Here is a 13,989-nt window from a genome sequence, read left to right on the forward strand (position 1 = left end):
GTGAGTAATAAAGCAGGCTGAAGCGGTGCAGTCAGAAGGGGCGGATATGCGATGACAAGACGCTGGCTTCTCCAGTCTGAGGGGTTTCAGTGAAGTAAGCTGCCACAGGTGGTTGGCTGGTTTTCCTGGTGAATTGTGACCACGTCCTCGTGGTCAGTGGATTTTACTGATGGCACTTCTGGACGTTCAGCCAGATCAGGTGAAAGGCAGATCATGTTCAACACACACTGCAATTTTAATTTTACTCTACCCTATGAGTTTTCTCCAACCTAAAACAATCTCTTGGCCCTTTTTGTACACTTAGAGAAGAATCAGTCATGGAATACTAGGGAGATGATTTCCCCCACACCTCTCCACTCCAGAGACAAGCTCTCCATTATTCCCCACTTTTTTGAGTGCAGAGAAATTCCTAGGAGAAAATCTGCCTTCAAGTAAATATTCCCTTAGACGCGTCTTCAATGTAGGTGGCTCAGCTGTGCTCTTCCGCTGATACATATCCTCTCCTATCTGAGATGGAAGGATTCGTTACAAGTCCTCCTTCCAGAAATGTTTGGGCATTTCCTTCTATATACTTGAGAGTCAGGCATGTGGAGTCAGTGCTTGGTGAAGCCTGAAATGTAAAATTAATGCTTTAAAATAAAGTCCTAATCGTAAAACAGTGTGGGTAATTTGCTGAGCTGTAGTACTTAGATCTGGTCTTGGAGTAGAGAATAATCAATGTCCCATAGCTAAAATAGAAAAAAGACCAAAATATTGATTTGTTTTAGAACCAAATTAACTCTCAATTAATCAGCACATATAAGAGAAATTGAAAAATAAAAAAAGTGTTTTAGGCATATTGAAACATTACTTCTGAAGCTGATGTGGACCCACATGACAAGTCAAAGTTTCCCAGTAAGAACTCATTTTCTCAATAATATATAAGAGGGAACCATGTCCCCCCGTTTATAAGCCCTTTGAGAAGCCTGGGATACTCACTTAAAATGTGGTCATTCCCACACAGTTTCCTCCTGAAGAGACAACGTTCTTTCTGTCCAAAGTGAAGGAAGAGACAGAAGATAGGTACACGAGTTTACTACTTGCAATTTGCATTTTGAAGGAATCAAACCCAAGGTTTCCCAATGCCAGTTAATATCCCTAAATTTTCTTTTTCATTTTTTCTCTTTCTGTAAACTCCCAGCTTCTCCCTGCCCTTATGTCATTCACCCTTTTCCCTCTGTCTGTTGAAATGGTCAATTTTGCTATTCTAAAGACTGGATGAAGTCTGCAGCAGGTTCAACAGGAACGTGAGTGCCTCCCTACTCATCCTTTGTCTCTAGAGACGGGGCCTGAGTCTGTTTCCCTTTCTGTCGGTGGTGACTCTGCGTCTGGGCTGGATTCTGTCAGTGTGGGATTCTGTCTTGCGGTGTTGCTCAGCTTTCTCTTTCCTCGGCTGTGACTGGGTATCCCTGCCCCCTGCGCATACCCAGGACATGGCTCTGGAGGGTCCGGCTATCTGCCTCACCAAGGTCTGTCAGCACACCTCTCTTTTGGGCCCAGAGCCCTGTGACTCAGGGTTGCCTTTTAATAGAATGATGAGGAAACTGACCTGGGCTGAAAGAAATGCCTAAAGGGTCCCTTCTGTCAATGAGAAAGCCACTTCAAAGGCCACCTTTGGGTGCCACAGCATCCTTCCTGCCCCAGCTTCACTTCAGCCTGGTGTATTTCGGTCCAATCATGGCAATCACACCAGCTTGTTTCTTCTATCGAGAAATGCCCTCGGTAGCCATGCTCCCAGAGGACCTGGGGTGGCATGCAGGGGACAGAGAGCAAACAAATTGATTCACAGAATCTTAAGAAAATTTTTTGATCCCCTAAAATCTGCTGGCATTTCTCCAGCTCAGCTCAATGAGTAGATTTTGATCAAGTTTATATGGGTCAGAAACCTTTTCTCTCCCATAATAGCTTTTTAATTTTCTTACTGACTCTGCTTCCGTCACCATAGTAACCCATTCCCTCTGATGACGTCGGGAGAGGGGAGGAGTGAGCATGCCCCCGTGATGTTTGTTCTCGGTCTGGCGCTGTTTGTCCTCAGAGGTCCTATACAGTGTCTTCTCTTTGGTTGACTCGTAAGGCACACGATGCAGAGGGATATGTGTTCCTGTCATCTTTATACCAAAGATATTCTTAAAACCATACATATTCTTAGTATTTGGCATCAATAAATACTCAAAGCACGTAAATTCTACATACAAGTTTAAGAGAATGGTCGCAGCAAGTGTTCCAAGACAAGGAGAACTCAGGTTATCCCTGGGTAACCCTTTTCACAAATAAGGGAAGGCAGGGTGCCATGGTAGCATTGTCCAGAGAGACACGGGGGTTGGGGCCACAGATCAGGGAGGCTGACAATACACCTTGGTTCCTTAATTGGGGTGCCCAGCATAGCTTGATCCAGTTCCATTTGTGTCGCCTGCACCCTCTTTGAAGCTCCTCAATACCCTGCTCTTTGCTCTGTTCCCCACAGTGTGTAGGAGGGGTGGATGCTGTCCCTTCCCCATCTTCTTCCCCTGAGTGTGAAATGCCGTGCTCTTCTGCGTGGCCTTAGGGACTACCTTTGTCTCCCTGTGCCCCTCATAGCATTGGGTGGGAGGGGATGAAGAGGGCCAGTTAGTGTACAGCCTGAGGACGAAGCCCAGCTCAGAGTCTGCACTATCGGGGGAGACCGGGACATGCAGGGGAAGCTTGGGGTCTGGGTCTGGCCCCAGGGCTTGGACCAGGGATGAGGATTATAGATGGGCCCCACGGTGAGTACAAGGAGATAGAGAAGGATTTGCCTCAGCTTGAGAGACCTAAACACCCCTTCCTCCCGGTGCTCTCCACAGTACGTTCCAGAAGCAGAAAGATTAGGAATGCGAGGAGGAGGGTCAGGGCTGCCAGATACATACAGCTTATGAGGCTGACCAAGCCTCCCTACTATATTCTGCTCCGAGTGGGGAGTCAGGCATTTCCCAATTCTGCTCAGCCTGTGACCTCTGAATTCTGCTTTCCTGACAGCAGCACACCACCCTTGTGGACTCTTTCCCCAGTTTCATAGACTTGGACCTCTGCCCCAAGTTCTCTCAATGCCTGTCATTTCTTCCTCTAGTTCTATCATGCCTGTGACCAGCCAGGCATTGTGGTTTTCTGCATCATGGACTACGACGTGCTGCAGTTCTGTGATTTCTTGGGCTCCTTAATGTCCGTGTGGGTCACTGTCATTGCCATGGCTCGTTTACAGCCTGTGGTCAAGCAGGTCAGTCCAGAGTGGGCCCCGGGGGACAATCATAGCCAAAGTCCACTTGAAATCCGCTCCTGACCTCTCCCTGGGGGCACTGCCAAGTGCCTCTCACCATCCTGGCCCAGCCCCTTGAGTGCTGACCCCGGCTCCCGCCCAGCCCCTGGAGTGCTGTCCCCGGCTCCCGCCCAGCTCCTGGAGTGCTGTCCCCGGCTCCCGCCCTGCCCCTGGAGTGCTGTCCCTGGCTCCTGCCCTGCCCCTGGAGTGCTGTCCCCTGGCTCCCGCCCTGCCCCTGGAGTGCTGTCCCTGGCTCCCGCCCAGCCCCTGGAGTCCTCTTTCTCTAGGTGCTGTATTTGCTGGGGGCTATGCTGCTGTCCATGGCTCTGCAGCTTGACCGGCATGGACTCTGGAACCTGCTTGGACCCAGTCTATTCGCCTTGGGGATCTTGGCTACAGCCTGGGTAAGGGTGGGGAGGGCTGGGGGGAGGGTCCCAAGAGGACTTGGGTGCAAGGCTCTGGGTACTTGGTCCCCAATTTAAGATGGCCTTGGACCCTGTCATCATCACTGTGCTGCTCATGGTGACCACTCCAGTCTTGGCAGGTGCTTCCAGGTCACGACCAGGGCTCAGGGGAAGCCTGGTGTGACCAGCTCTGGCCTGGGCTCCAGGCCTTGCGTGCCTGACCCCACCTCTCTGCCCCCCAGACAGTGCGCAGCGTCCGCCGCCGGCACTGCTACCCACCCACGTGGCGCCGCTGGCTCTTCTACCTGTGCCCGGGCAGCCTCATTGCCGGCAGTGCCATCCTACTCTATGCTTTCGTGGAGACCCGAGACAACTACTTCTACATTCACAGCATTTGGCACATGCTCATCGCTGGCAGTGTGGGCTTCTTGCTGCCCCCTCGTGCCAAGACTGACCACCGGGTCCCATCTGGAGCCCGGGCCCGGGGCTGCGGTTACCAGCTGTGCATCAATGAGCAGGAGGAGCTGGGTCTTGTGGGCCCGGGAGGGGCTGCTGTCAGCAGCATCTGTGCCAGCTGAGTGGGGCTTGGGGCCTGTCCCTTGGGGAACATGAGCTCTTCCTTGGGGCAGAGAGCCCTTCCTGCATTCTTCTGGGGAGCCTGGAGCCCTTCCAGGGACAAGAGACAAGTTGCATTTCTTGAGGACATGGAGTCTTTCTTAAGGACATGGAACTCTTCCAGGGACCTGGCACACTTCCCAAGGGCCTGAAGTCCCACATCCATGGAGTCTTCTTAAGGACTGGAGCCTGTGCAGGGCCACAGAGCTCCCTCAGGACCGAGGAGTCCCTCCTCGGGGTATGGACCCCTTCCCAGGGATGTGGAGCCCTCCTGAAGACATGGATTCCTTCCCAGGGAGACAAAGCCCTCTCAGGAGCATGGCATTGTTCCTGAGGAAATGGAGTCCTTATTGGGGAAACTGAGTCTCCAGATCTTCCCAGCAGCTCAGCAAGCCTGGCCTCAGGCTTCCTTCCCAGAGGCATCGACAGAGATGTGCTGTGCTGGGAGTGGGGGTCGCAGGACAGATGGGTCTGGGACGGCTGGCATCCTGACTTGATGCAGGCGGAGTCTGGTGTGTCTCCAATGAAGTATTTACTGGTTCTGTGCTGCCTTTTTCCTGGGCCAAGGGTGTGGGGAGCAGGGGAAAGAGGGACTCTGAGGAAGTCAGCAGGAGTGATGGGAACCCAGCCAGAATGAGCTACAAGAGCTAATGTCTGAGACTTTTGCCCACCGCTGCAGGCTGCAGTGGCTCGGGGTGGGGAGTTGTGAGTGTGTGTGTGTGTGTTTGTGCGAGTGCTGAGAGGATTTCAATCAGTGAGACAGACCTGAGAAGGAAAAGGAAAGGAAGTAGAGGTCCCAGGAAATTGGAATAGCAGGTACAAATCTCATATGTGCTAGAAATATCACAAGAATCTAATTTCTATTTTGAGCCCCCATTTTGCCTGAGTGCCAGAAACATAATCTTTTGTCAACCCAGAATTTCTTCTCTTTCCACAAGGGTCACAGCTGAGATCTGAGGGTCTTACATAGTGCAAAGATGTTGGGAGAATGTTCTCTCTGATCACCAGGGTCCACGCTGCACCCATCGCGTGAGATTTCCATCATCTCACCTGGTCCCCAGTCAGCGGTGCAGGCAGGCCATCCCAGAGTGGCTTTTTGTTCTCATCTGCATGGCCTTTTCCTGTCCTGAGGCTTTCTCTACCACTTCTGTGCCATCTGCAAAGACCTGGACCATTTCTACCCCGGAGTCCTGCACTGGGTTTGACTCCACCAACAGAGGCATGAGTTGCTCCACCTTTCAGATCCTACAAACCTGTCCAGGGACATGGCCTGGGGAGTGGGGCTCGGGGCCCCTGCCTCTGTGCTGGTGTTCTCACTCCAGCGTCCTCCTCTCTCCGTCTCCCCAGCTCAGGGAATCTCTGTTAATCTGGAGATGGGGAAGCTTTGCTTTTACTTTTCATGTTTTATCCCAGATCTTTTGTCTATACCTCAAGTCTTCCTTGTTCCCTTTAGGGTCTATGCTTTGAAGCTCAAAAGCCAGGAAAACATCCCTTTGTTCTCTGCTTTCTGCAAACACGTCTCTTCCTTGGGGCGCTGAGCAGAGAGTGATGTGGCCAAATGAGTGATGAGAAGAAGCAAGAGGTGTTGGCTAGGTGTCTGTTCCTGTATCAGAAATATTAGTCCATAACATTAGGATGTATAGAGTCAGGTCACTAGGACTCATGAACCCAAATAGGTGGGATTCAGGACAGAGTCAGCAGAGTACAGAAGACGCTGAAGAAGGAGACAGAGCTGGGACAGACCCCACCCAGCTAGGAGGGATCAGAAGGGGCTTTCCAGGAGGGGGAGGGGTTGAGTGAGGATTGAGTGAATTTCTATAATGCCAAGATGTGGGGAGAGTGTTCTCTCTGGTCACCAGTGTCCACACTGCATTCCTCCCCTGAGATCGCCATCATTCCATCTGGTCCTCAGTCAGTGAAGCACTTAGAACACAGCACAGTCCCTAGCCTGGTAGGTGATGAGTGTCCAATATATTGTTAGCTAAAGGTCACGAAGTGTTTGAACAGCAAGGGGAGACACAGAGGCAGGAAAGACTGATATTTATTCAGGAACTGGGTGCAGGGTGTCTGGGCATGGAGAGTGTGTGTTGGTGGACTGGGGGTGGAGGCAAGGAGCCAGTAATGAGGTCAGATGGATATACGGGGTCTGGTGTTTATCCTATGGGAAATGAGGACCCAGTGGAAGATTTAAGTGGGGGAGGAGCATGCTCTGATTGGTGTTTTGATGACTGGTGCAGAGGATGGATTTTGGAGAGAGTTTGGAGGAGGAAAGTGCAGCGACACAGCTGTGGCGATATTTGAGAGAGAGATTCTCTCAAATGCTTCTTAAGGCAGTGTCAGTGGAAGGGAGGGACTGACTGAGAAGCTGTTAGGAGGTGGATTCTATAGGACTTAGTGACTGATTGGATGTGTTGGGTGGTGAGGGATGAAAGTCTGTGATGACTGCCGTGTTTCTGGCTTAGTGACTTGGGGGATGATGGTGTCATTCCCTGAGAAGGTGACACAACTTTGGAGGGCAGAATGATGAGTTCACTTTTGGACAGTTTGAGTTTGAGGTGCCTGTGGGATTCCTGGGGGGAAAACACCAGCAAGAAGACTGGTCTGGATAGAGCAGCTGAACCAGGTCTGGAACCCTGGCCTCTTGGCTCCCTCAATGGGGTCCATGGTTGTCTCCTGACTTGTCATGGTAGTGGGGCCCAGGATATAAACAACCCTGCCTTCCTTGAATACAGGCCTGTGGCACCCGGACACTGCTGCTCCCTCGCTGTATCTGTCCACCAACTGCTCAGCAGCACAGGGCGGAATCCCCAGATGGGGACATTGTGAGGCCTTCTGAGTGGCAATTCAGTAAACCTTCTATAGGGAAAGGTCTGTGGGAGCTGCAGAGATGAGCCACAGCTGCTTGAATCCTGCCCTCAGGGAGCTCACGTTGTGGTGAAACACCACACATGCAAAGCAGGATGGGATGGGAACCGGGTGAAAGGCACCGACAAAGTGAAGGAAAGAGAACACTGTCAGGGCACACCAGGAAAGGGCGTAGGAAGGAGACGGTGTCAGCTGCTGTGAAAACAGTCCTGGCTCTTACAGAGAACAGTGTGAGCGAAGACACAGGCGCAGGCAGCACAGATAAGGTGATGGGGCAGGTGGTCCGTGCGAGGGGGTTGGTGAACATCAGGCTGAAGAAGCAGGGGTGGGGGCACAGGTGCTGGAGGGCCTGAGGTCTCAGCTGAGGAATTTGGACTTAATGCTGTGGTAATGGGGAGCCGTCAACGGTTCTTGATCAGAAGAGTGATGAACCAGTCAGGGTTTGACCAAAGTAGCAGAACCACTGCGAGTTATATGAGGGGTTTGTTACAGAGAACAGGCCTATTCAGTGGTGGGAGCAGTTGGAGAAGACTGTGCAAAGCTGTTACCTGTGCATTTGGTGTTGGGCCTGAAGCCACTGTAGGTCAGCTGGGCTGGCAGGTGTGCAGTCGGGGAGGGGAAGGGCAAACTAGCACCAGGAGGAGCAACTTTAACTAGTGTCTGGCTCCCACTGCCTTCAGTCTCAGTGACACTGAGCTTGGTGACCTGCAGGAGAAGCTGGCACTCTTTGCCATGGAGCTGCCCTTGGCACAGGACTCAGAACAGCGGCAGGAGGTGATGTGCTGGGACCTGGAGGGTCACCAAGGCGAGCCAGCAGATCAGCAGCCGGTGAGAGTGCTGGCTGCTTGGCTTCTCCCTCCAGACCTCATGCAAATTTCTCCTGTGGTCAAACCCAACCCAGAACCGTATAGTGAAGGAAATGCTGGGAGTCGTGGTTCCAATCTGGTTGGCATGGCCCAGTACAAGCCACCACGAGGAGCTGCCAGAGCTCTCCTGGGACGGCTAAGCTGGCAGCTGCCGGTGAAGGATGGGTGATCAGAGAGAAAGACAAAGCTCGAGTAGCTCTTGTGTTGACTGTAGGGTGGTATGGCAGTCATGTGGCTGCTCACAAGCCTCTCAATCCTCCTCTCTTTCCAGACATGTGGTAATGTGCCTCCCCACCCCTGCATGCTAGCTGTGGCCATGTGCCTTGCATTGACCAAAGAACTGCAAGTGTAAGTAACATGCCGCCTCCGAGTGGAAGCTTTAAGGGTCAGTGCAGGCGTTGTCACTTTCCCTTTTGTTGTGGCGACCCGCAATGTTCCAGCAATGCTTCTCCTGAGTCCCAGAGGGATGAAGTGGATGCTGCAGAGCAGACCCCACAGCCAGCCTCTAAAGGACCTGCGGCATGAGCGGGAAATCAACCTTTGTGGTTTTAAGCCACTGAAATTTGAGGTCGTTACCACAGCAGTGGCCTCGCCTGTCCTGCCTGATGGAGTGGAGAGCGGGTCTCTCCCTGGCAGAGCTGTGGCCGCAGTTCTCACCTCTGCCTTCCTCAGGCTGTAGGTGATGGGGTTCAGTGAGCGTGTCATCAGCCCATGGAACAATGGGATAATCTTATCTGAGTAGGGGTCCTTGGCCTTGGGCTCGAAGTACGTAAAGGAGGTAGTCCTGTAGAAAACCACCACCACTGTGAGGTGGGCAGAGCAGGTGGAGAAGGCTCTGCGCTGGCCCGCAGCAGAGGGCACCCTAAGGATGGCAGCAAGGATGGAAATGTGGGATAGGCAGGTGAGCAGCAGTGGGGCCAGCATCAGGACGGCCGTGGCCACCATTAATAGCAGCACATTGAGAGAGATGTCCCCACAGGCCAGTTTAAGCACTACCAAGACCTCACAGAAAAAGTGGTTGAGGATATTGCGACCACAGAAGGGTAGGCTCCAGGGGAGAGTGGCCTGCAGCAGTGAGACAGCAGAGCCTGCCCCCCGCTCAGCACTGCCATCCGACATACATCTGCCCGCTCACGAGCTCGGTCACCTCAGTGGCTGGCAGATAGCCACAGAACGGTCCCTACACCATCACAACCACGAGCAGGCACTCTGCGGAGCGCAGCGCCAGGGTCAGCTACATCTGCAGGGTGCAGCCAGGAAAGGAGATGGTTCTCTGGGCTTCCAGGAAGTTGACAAGCATGAGAGGCACAAAGGAGGATGTGCCACAGATGTCCATGAGGGAGAGGTTGCTGAGAAAGAAGCACATGGGGCTGTGCAGGCGTGGGTCCAGCGGGCTCAGCCTGTGAGGAGGGAGGGCCCCAGCACAGTCACGGAGTGGAAGCCTAGGCAGAGCGCAAACAGGACCTTCTCCAGGTCATGGTGCCGTGTAGCCCCAGCGGGAGATGTTCTCTCGCAGCCGGCTGGTTTGCCCCATCCATCTCATTCTCTATCCTTTGCCATCTGGACCACACAGGTGTTGGAAAAAGCTCTGGCTGGCCTGGGAGTCAAGCCACCTGGATGTGTGACCTGGGGCAGGTCAGCCCTGCTCTAGAGTTCAGTTTCACCATCTGTATCATGAGAGAGTGAACTTCAGGTCTGCAGGTGGCCTTCTCAGCTCTCACGCAGCTTAGGGGACATGAGGCAAATTCTAGTCCCCGAGGTCTTTGCAGTTCTCCTCAGGGTAGGCTCAGGGAGACAATAGAGCAGGATTCAGGTTTGTCGTGCTCCTTTGGAATCTAAAGAGTTCTTGGCTGTTAAAAGGAAGTGTCTTTTCTAGGTTATAACTTCATATGACTGAATTATACCCGTAGTATTTCAGATTCATTCATTTGCTGAATGCTTTTTGAATGTCTGCTCTGTGCTAGGTATTGTTTAGATGTTGGGGCTGTGGCAGTGAGAAAAATAAGTGGACAGAAAGATGCCACACCTGTCTCAAGGGCTGCCCCCTCTTCCCTGGATTGAGTGAGATGAGCTCTGGAAGGCAAGTGGGTGTCGGGCAATGCTCACCTAGTGTTCCTTTGGATCATAAAGGCCAAATATTTCCACTCCATAGGATGTATAAGCCTGATTTCTGGTCATCTCTCTTTAAACAATCATAGACCATCTGTTGATTTTTTTTTTTGGCTGAGGAAGATTTGCCTCACATAACATCTGTTGCCAATCTTCCTCTTTTTGTGTGAGGAAGATTCACCCTGAGCTAACATCTATTGCCAGTCTTCCTCGATTTTGTATGTGGGTCGCTGCCACAGCATGGCTGCTGACAAGTCGTATAGCTCTGTGCCTGGAACTGAACCTGGGCTGCCAAAGCAGAATGCACCAAACTTAACCCTTAGACCACCGGGCTGGCCCCCATCTGTTGATTTTTAAAAGAACATACAAGAACAAAGATATCCCAATAGAGCCACTGGTCATAGGATTTAACCCTGATCACGAGAGCCAAGCAACTTGTTTCTTGGCCTCCATATTGCTTTTTAGGATAAATGATTCTGGCGACGATGTCACACAAGGAGAGAAACCAGGTTCTCATCTGGCAGAGGTGGTGCCAGTCCTTGGCTGGCTTTATCAGGGGAGGGTGGGAGAGGCTGCAGGCTTCTCCCAGGTGGCTTTCAGTGCTCTTCTGAGCTGGTCTCACTGCCCCCTTGGGAAATGCATGACATTGGTTCACAAGAAGGAGCCCAAATGTCCCCAAGGCACAGTAGTCTTGTTAGGAAGTTGTCTCATGGCCCAGGCAACCCCTGGTCTAAAGGAGAAATAGGAGCTGATGTGTCATTTGGAAGATAGAACCGTGTCCTCTGGCCCCTTCTCTCCTGGACTGACTGTGAGGCCAATGTCCTGTGACAGCGCCAGAGCCCTGTCTGTCCTTCAGGGCTGAGTTTCCCCTCGCTCCTCCTCAGCTGCACCCACTGCTTGGCAGGGCCGCAGGGCGCACCATCTCCTGAATTGACCACGTCTCTTCCCAGCGCGGCATCTCGCTGAGAAGTCCCCTTTTGTAGGCAGGTCCTTCCTCCTTTCCTCAGTTCCTGCTCATTCCTCAGAGCCCAGCTCCACCTCACCTCCTGGCTCCTCCCTCCTGCGCCTTGCAGAGTGACGTGCTCCCACAGCCTTTGGCCATCCCTCTGTGCACCTGTCTCCTCTACTACCCTTGAGAGCAGGACTCCATCTCCCTCCTTCTGGCAGCTTATACAGTGAGTGCTGCCAAGTGCTGTCACGCAACAGATATTCAATGCATGATCCAAAAAACGCAGCTTTGTATCCCAGCTTCAGCACTAACTAGCTGTGTGATATTGAACAAGTTGCTTGGCCTCTCTGAGACTCAGTTTCCTTCTGAAAAACTGGGGATGCTTGTAGCTCAGATGAGACATACACAGGAAGGTGCTGGTGAGCCGGCTGGCGCTCACATGGTGGTACTTAGGCTCCAGATCAAAGACTGCATTTTCAGCCACAGGACTCCTCCCGGACAGGAGCGCTAGGTCTGTCACAGCCACCTCTCTCCTCAGAGCCGGGGCCAGTTTTGCCGCCTCCAGCCTCAGTCATGGTGATTGTTAAGGGAGTTTCTGGGACATTCAGGGGCAGTTGATTAATCTGGGTCAGCAACTGATCTTAAATCTTATCCTCATGAAAATTTAGAGGTAGGATTTCTCTCGTGGAGGTTTGGCAAAAAGATAAAGAATTGCCGGAGTGTGCTGGGTCACTCATTCACTTACTCAACACATCGTTGTTGACCCCTCTTGTGCTGGCCGTGTGCTGGCACTGGGGACATGGCACAGGCAGACGTGGCTCCTGCACTAACTGCTTACACCCTTCCCTCACTCCCTCGGCGACCTCAGACACAGCCCTTCTTCTCTCTAGGCTCTAGAAACCTCTGAGATTCTCTTTTAGTCTGGGATATAAAGACAAAGTAAAACCTGAAATCTGGAAAAAAGGAGTTAAAAGGAAGCATCTTCTCTAGGTAATGACTTCATGTGGCTGGATTACGCCCACACTGTTTCAGATTCAGTTGTAAGGGCTTGGTCTTTGTTGGGTGTGTTGCTACCAAAAGGCTATGTTAACCCGGAATTCTGACACTGGATGCAGGAGTGGGCTGTTTTCAAGCAAGAGGTGGGAAACCCCCTGCCTGCATCCCTCTCCCTCGGCCTTGTCTCTGACCGAGTGGCAATGGCAGAGGCACTTCGGGCCTTTTGTGGTGCCTCGCTTGCCACTACATCCATTCACGCCTGCCTGTGCCAGCCTCATCAGACCACTCTCCATCGAGGGGCAAACCCCGCACGCTCCTGTCTCGTCCCTCTTCTCACGCTCTTTCCTCAGTCTGGAGCAGCTTTTCTCTTCCACTCATTTTTTTTTTTAAAGATTTTATTTTTCCTTTTTCTCCCCAAAGCCCCCCAGTGCATAGTTGTATATTTTTAGTTGTGGGTCCTGCTAGTTGTAGCATGTGGGACGCTGCCTCAGTGTGGCCTGACGAGCGGTGCCATGTCCGCACCCAGGATTCGAACCAGTGAAACCCTGGGCCGCCAAAGCTGGAACGCACGAATTTAACCACTCGGCTACGGGCTCGGCCCCTCGTCCACTCATCTTTTAATACATCTCTTCTGTGCAGCCTTCTCAGATGCCTCTGTACAGCTGACCATCCCGGCCACATGAGGCTCGCACAGGCATTAGCACAGGTGAATTTCATTCTGCATTGCATTACAGTTAGTTCATTGTATCTCTCTCTCTGACTAGACTGTGAGCTCTTGAAATCAAAGGACTGTGTCCGACTCATCACTAACCCCTCCAGGGCCTGCACCCCGGAGGGGTCGTGACTGCCATCTGAGATCCAGTGGCATTCTGCCCCAAATCCTAATCCCAGTCGTCTTCCCTTGAGACCACCCCCTCCCAATGCACACACCCCAGCGAGGCAGTGTAGCCATTGTGGTTGCTGGGAGAAGAGCTTTTGGGGTGCCAGCGTGCTACCGGCAGCAACAGCGGCTTTCTGAAGAGGTAACTCAGGACTGTGGTAGGTGTCCTCACAGTTTAGGAGTCTGCACATTCATGGAAATTAGAACCAGCCCAGGAGGCCACAGGCTCATGGCCCAAAGAAATAGGTCTGTGTCTAGAAAATACTATGCTGCCAGGTTACTGACAGCAGCAGAGGCACAGGCTAGGACACCAGGGAGGGGCTGCTGTTAGGCTGGGGCGTCAGTTAAGAGGAGGTAGGTCATGCTGCAGTAACACAGCCTCGTAGTTTTAGTGGTTTACTGTGTCAAGGGTTTATTTCTTTCTCATGCTGTGTGTCCATTGTAGATTTTCAGAGGTCTCTGTTCCCCTCAGAGACCCTGACTGATGGAGGCTCCACCATCTGAACATCATCAGTTTATTGTGGCCTGGGAAGAACTCACTGGAGATTCTCACCCCCACAGTTAAATGCTCTGACACAGAAGTGACACGTGTCACATCTGTCCACAACCCACTGGCCTGGGTAATCCTACCACATACCCATAGGGAGGAGAACCAGAAATATTGCTCAGCAGCACATCTGCATTTGAGTACAATGGCGTTTCACAATATACTCAGAAAACCACCCTAGCATCTATCCGCCAACGTCCCACTCCACCATGTCCTGGTAAATCAGCTTCACGGAGTGATAGGGACTTGAGCATCTCTGAGAATAACTGTCGAATCCTGCTCCCAGGTTGTCCACATCCAGAGAGGTGGGGCGACGCCATGGGATGAGCCCTGGACCGGGACCGAGAGCCGGGTTTGACTCTTGCTTGTGTTCCGATTCTGCTCTATGACCTTGGTCAAGTTTCTCCTTCTGTGAAATGGAGCCATTCAATTAGGTGGTCTCTGGTAC

General features: G+C 52.3%; 1 protein-coding gene and 1 pseudogene across 4 annotated transcripts in view; one reads left to right on the forward strand and one right to left on the reverse strand.

Annotated features, from left to right (window-relative positions):
* TMEM8B (transmembrane protein 8B) overlaps positions 1 to 4,859 on the forward strand; it is a 28,573-nt gene extending 23,714 nt beyond the window's left edge. For 3 of the 4 annotated variants that reach the window (XM_046645952.1, XM_046645969.1, XM_046645979.1), the window contains 3 exons: positions 3,125 to 3,271; positions 3,598 to 3,714; positions 3,961 to 4,859. In XM_046645952.1, the coding sequence (XP_046501908.1) occupies positions 3,125 to 3,271; positions 3,598 to 3,714; positions 3,961 to 4,326 (630 nt within the window). In that variant the 3' untranslated portion in view covers positions 4,327 to 4,859. Of the gene's footprint in view, positions 1 to 3,124; positions 3,272 to 3,597; positions 3,715 to 3,956 lie in introns of all 4 variants that reach the window. The other variant, XM_046645960.1, reaches the window with a different exon arrangement.
* A 3,580-nt stretch (positions 4,860 to 8,439) lies between these two features.
* LOC124244522 (olfactory receptor 13C7-like) lies at positions 8,440 to 9,538 on the reverse strand (annotated as a pseudogene).
* Positions 9,539 to 13,989: the final 4,451 nt, after the last annotated feature.

Source organism: Equus quagga, chromosome 1 (genome assembly GCF_021613505.1).
Source record: "Equus quagga isolate Etosha38 chromosome 1, UCLA_HA_Equagga_1.0, whole genome shotgun sequence".
In the NCBI taxonomy this organism is placed as follows: Eukaryota; Metazoa; Chordata; class Mammalia; order Perissodactyla; family Equidae; genus Equus; species Equus quagga.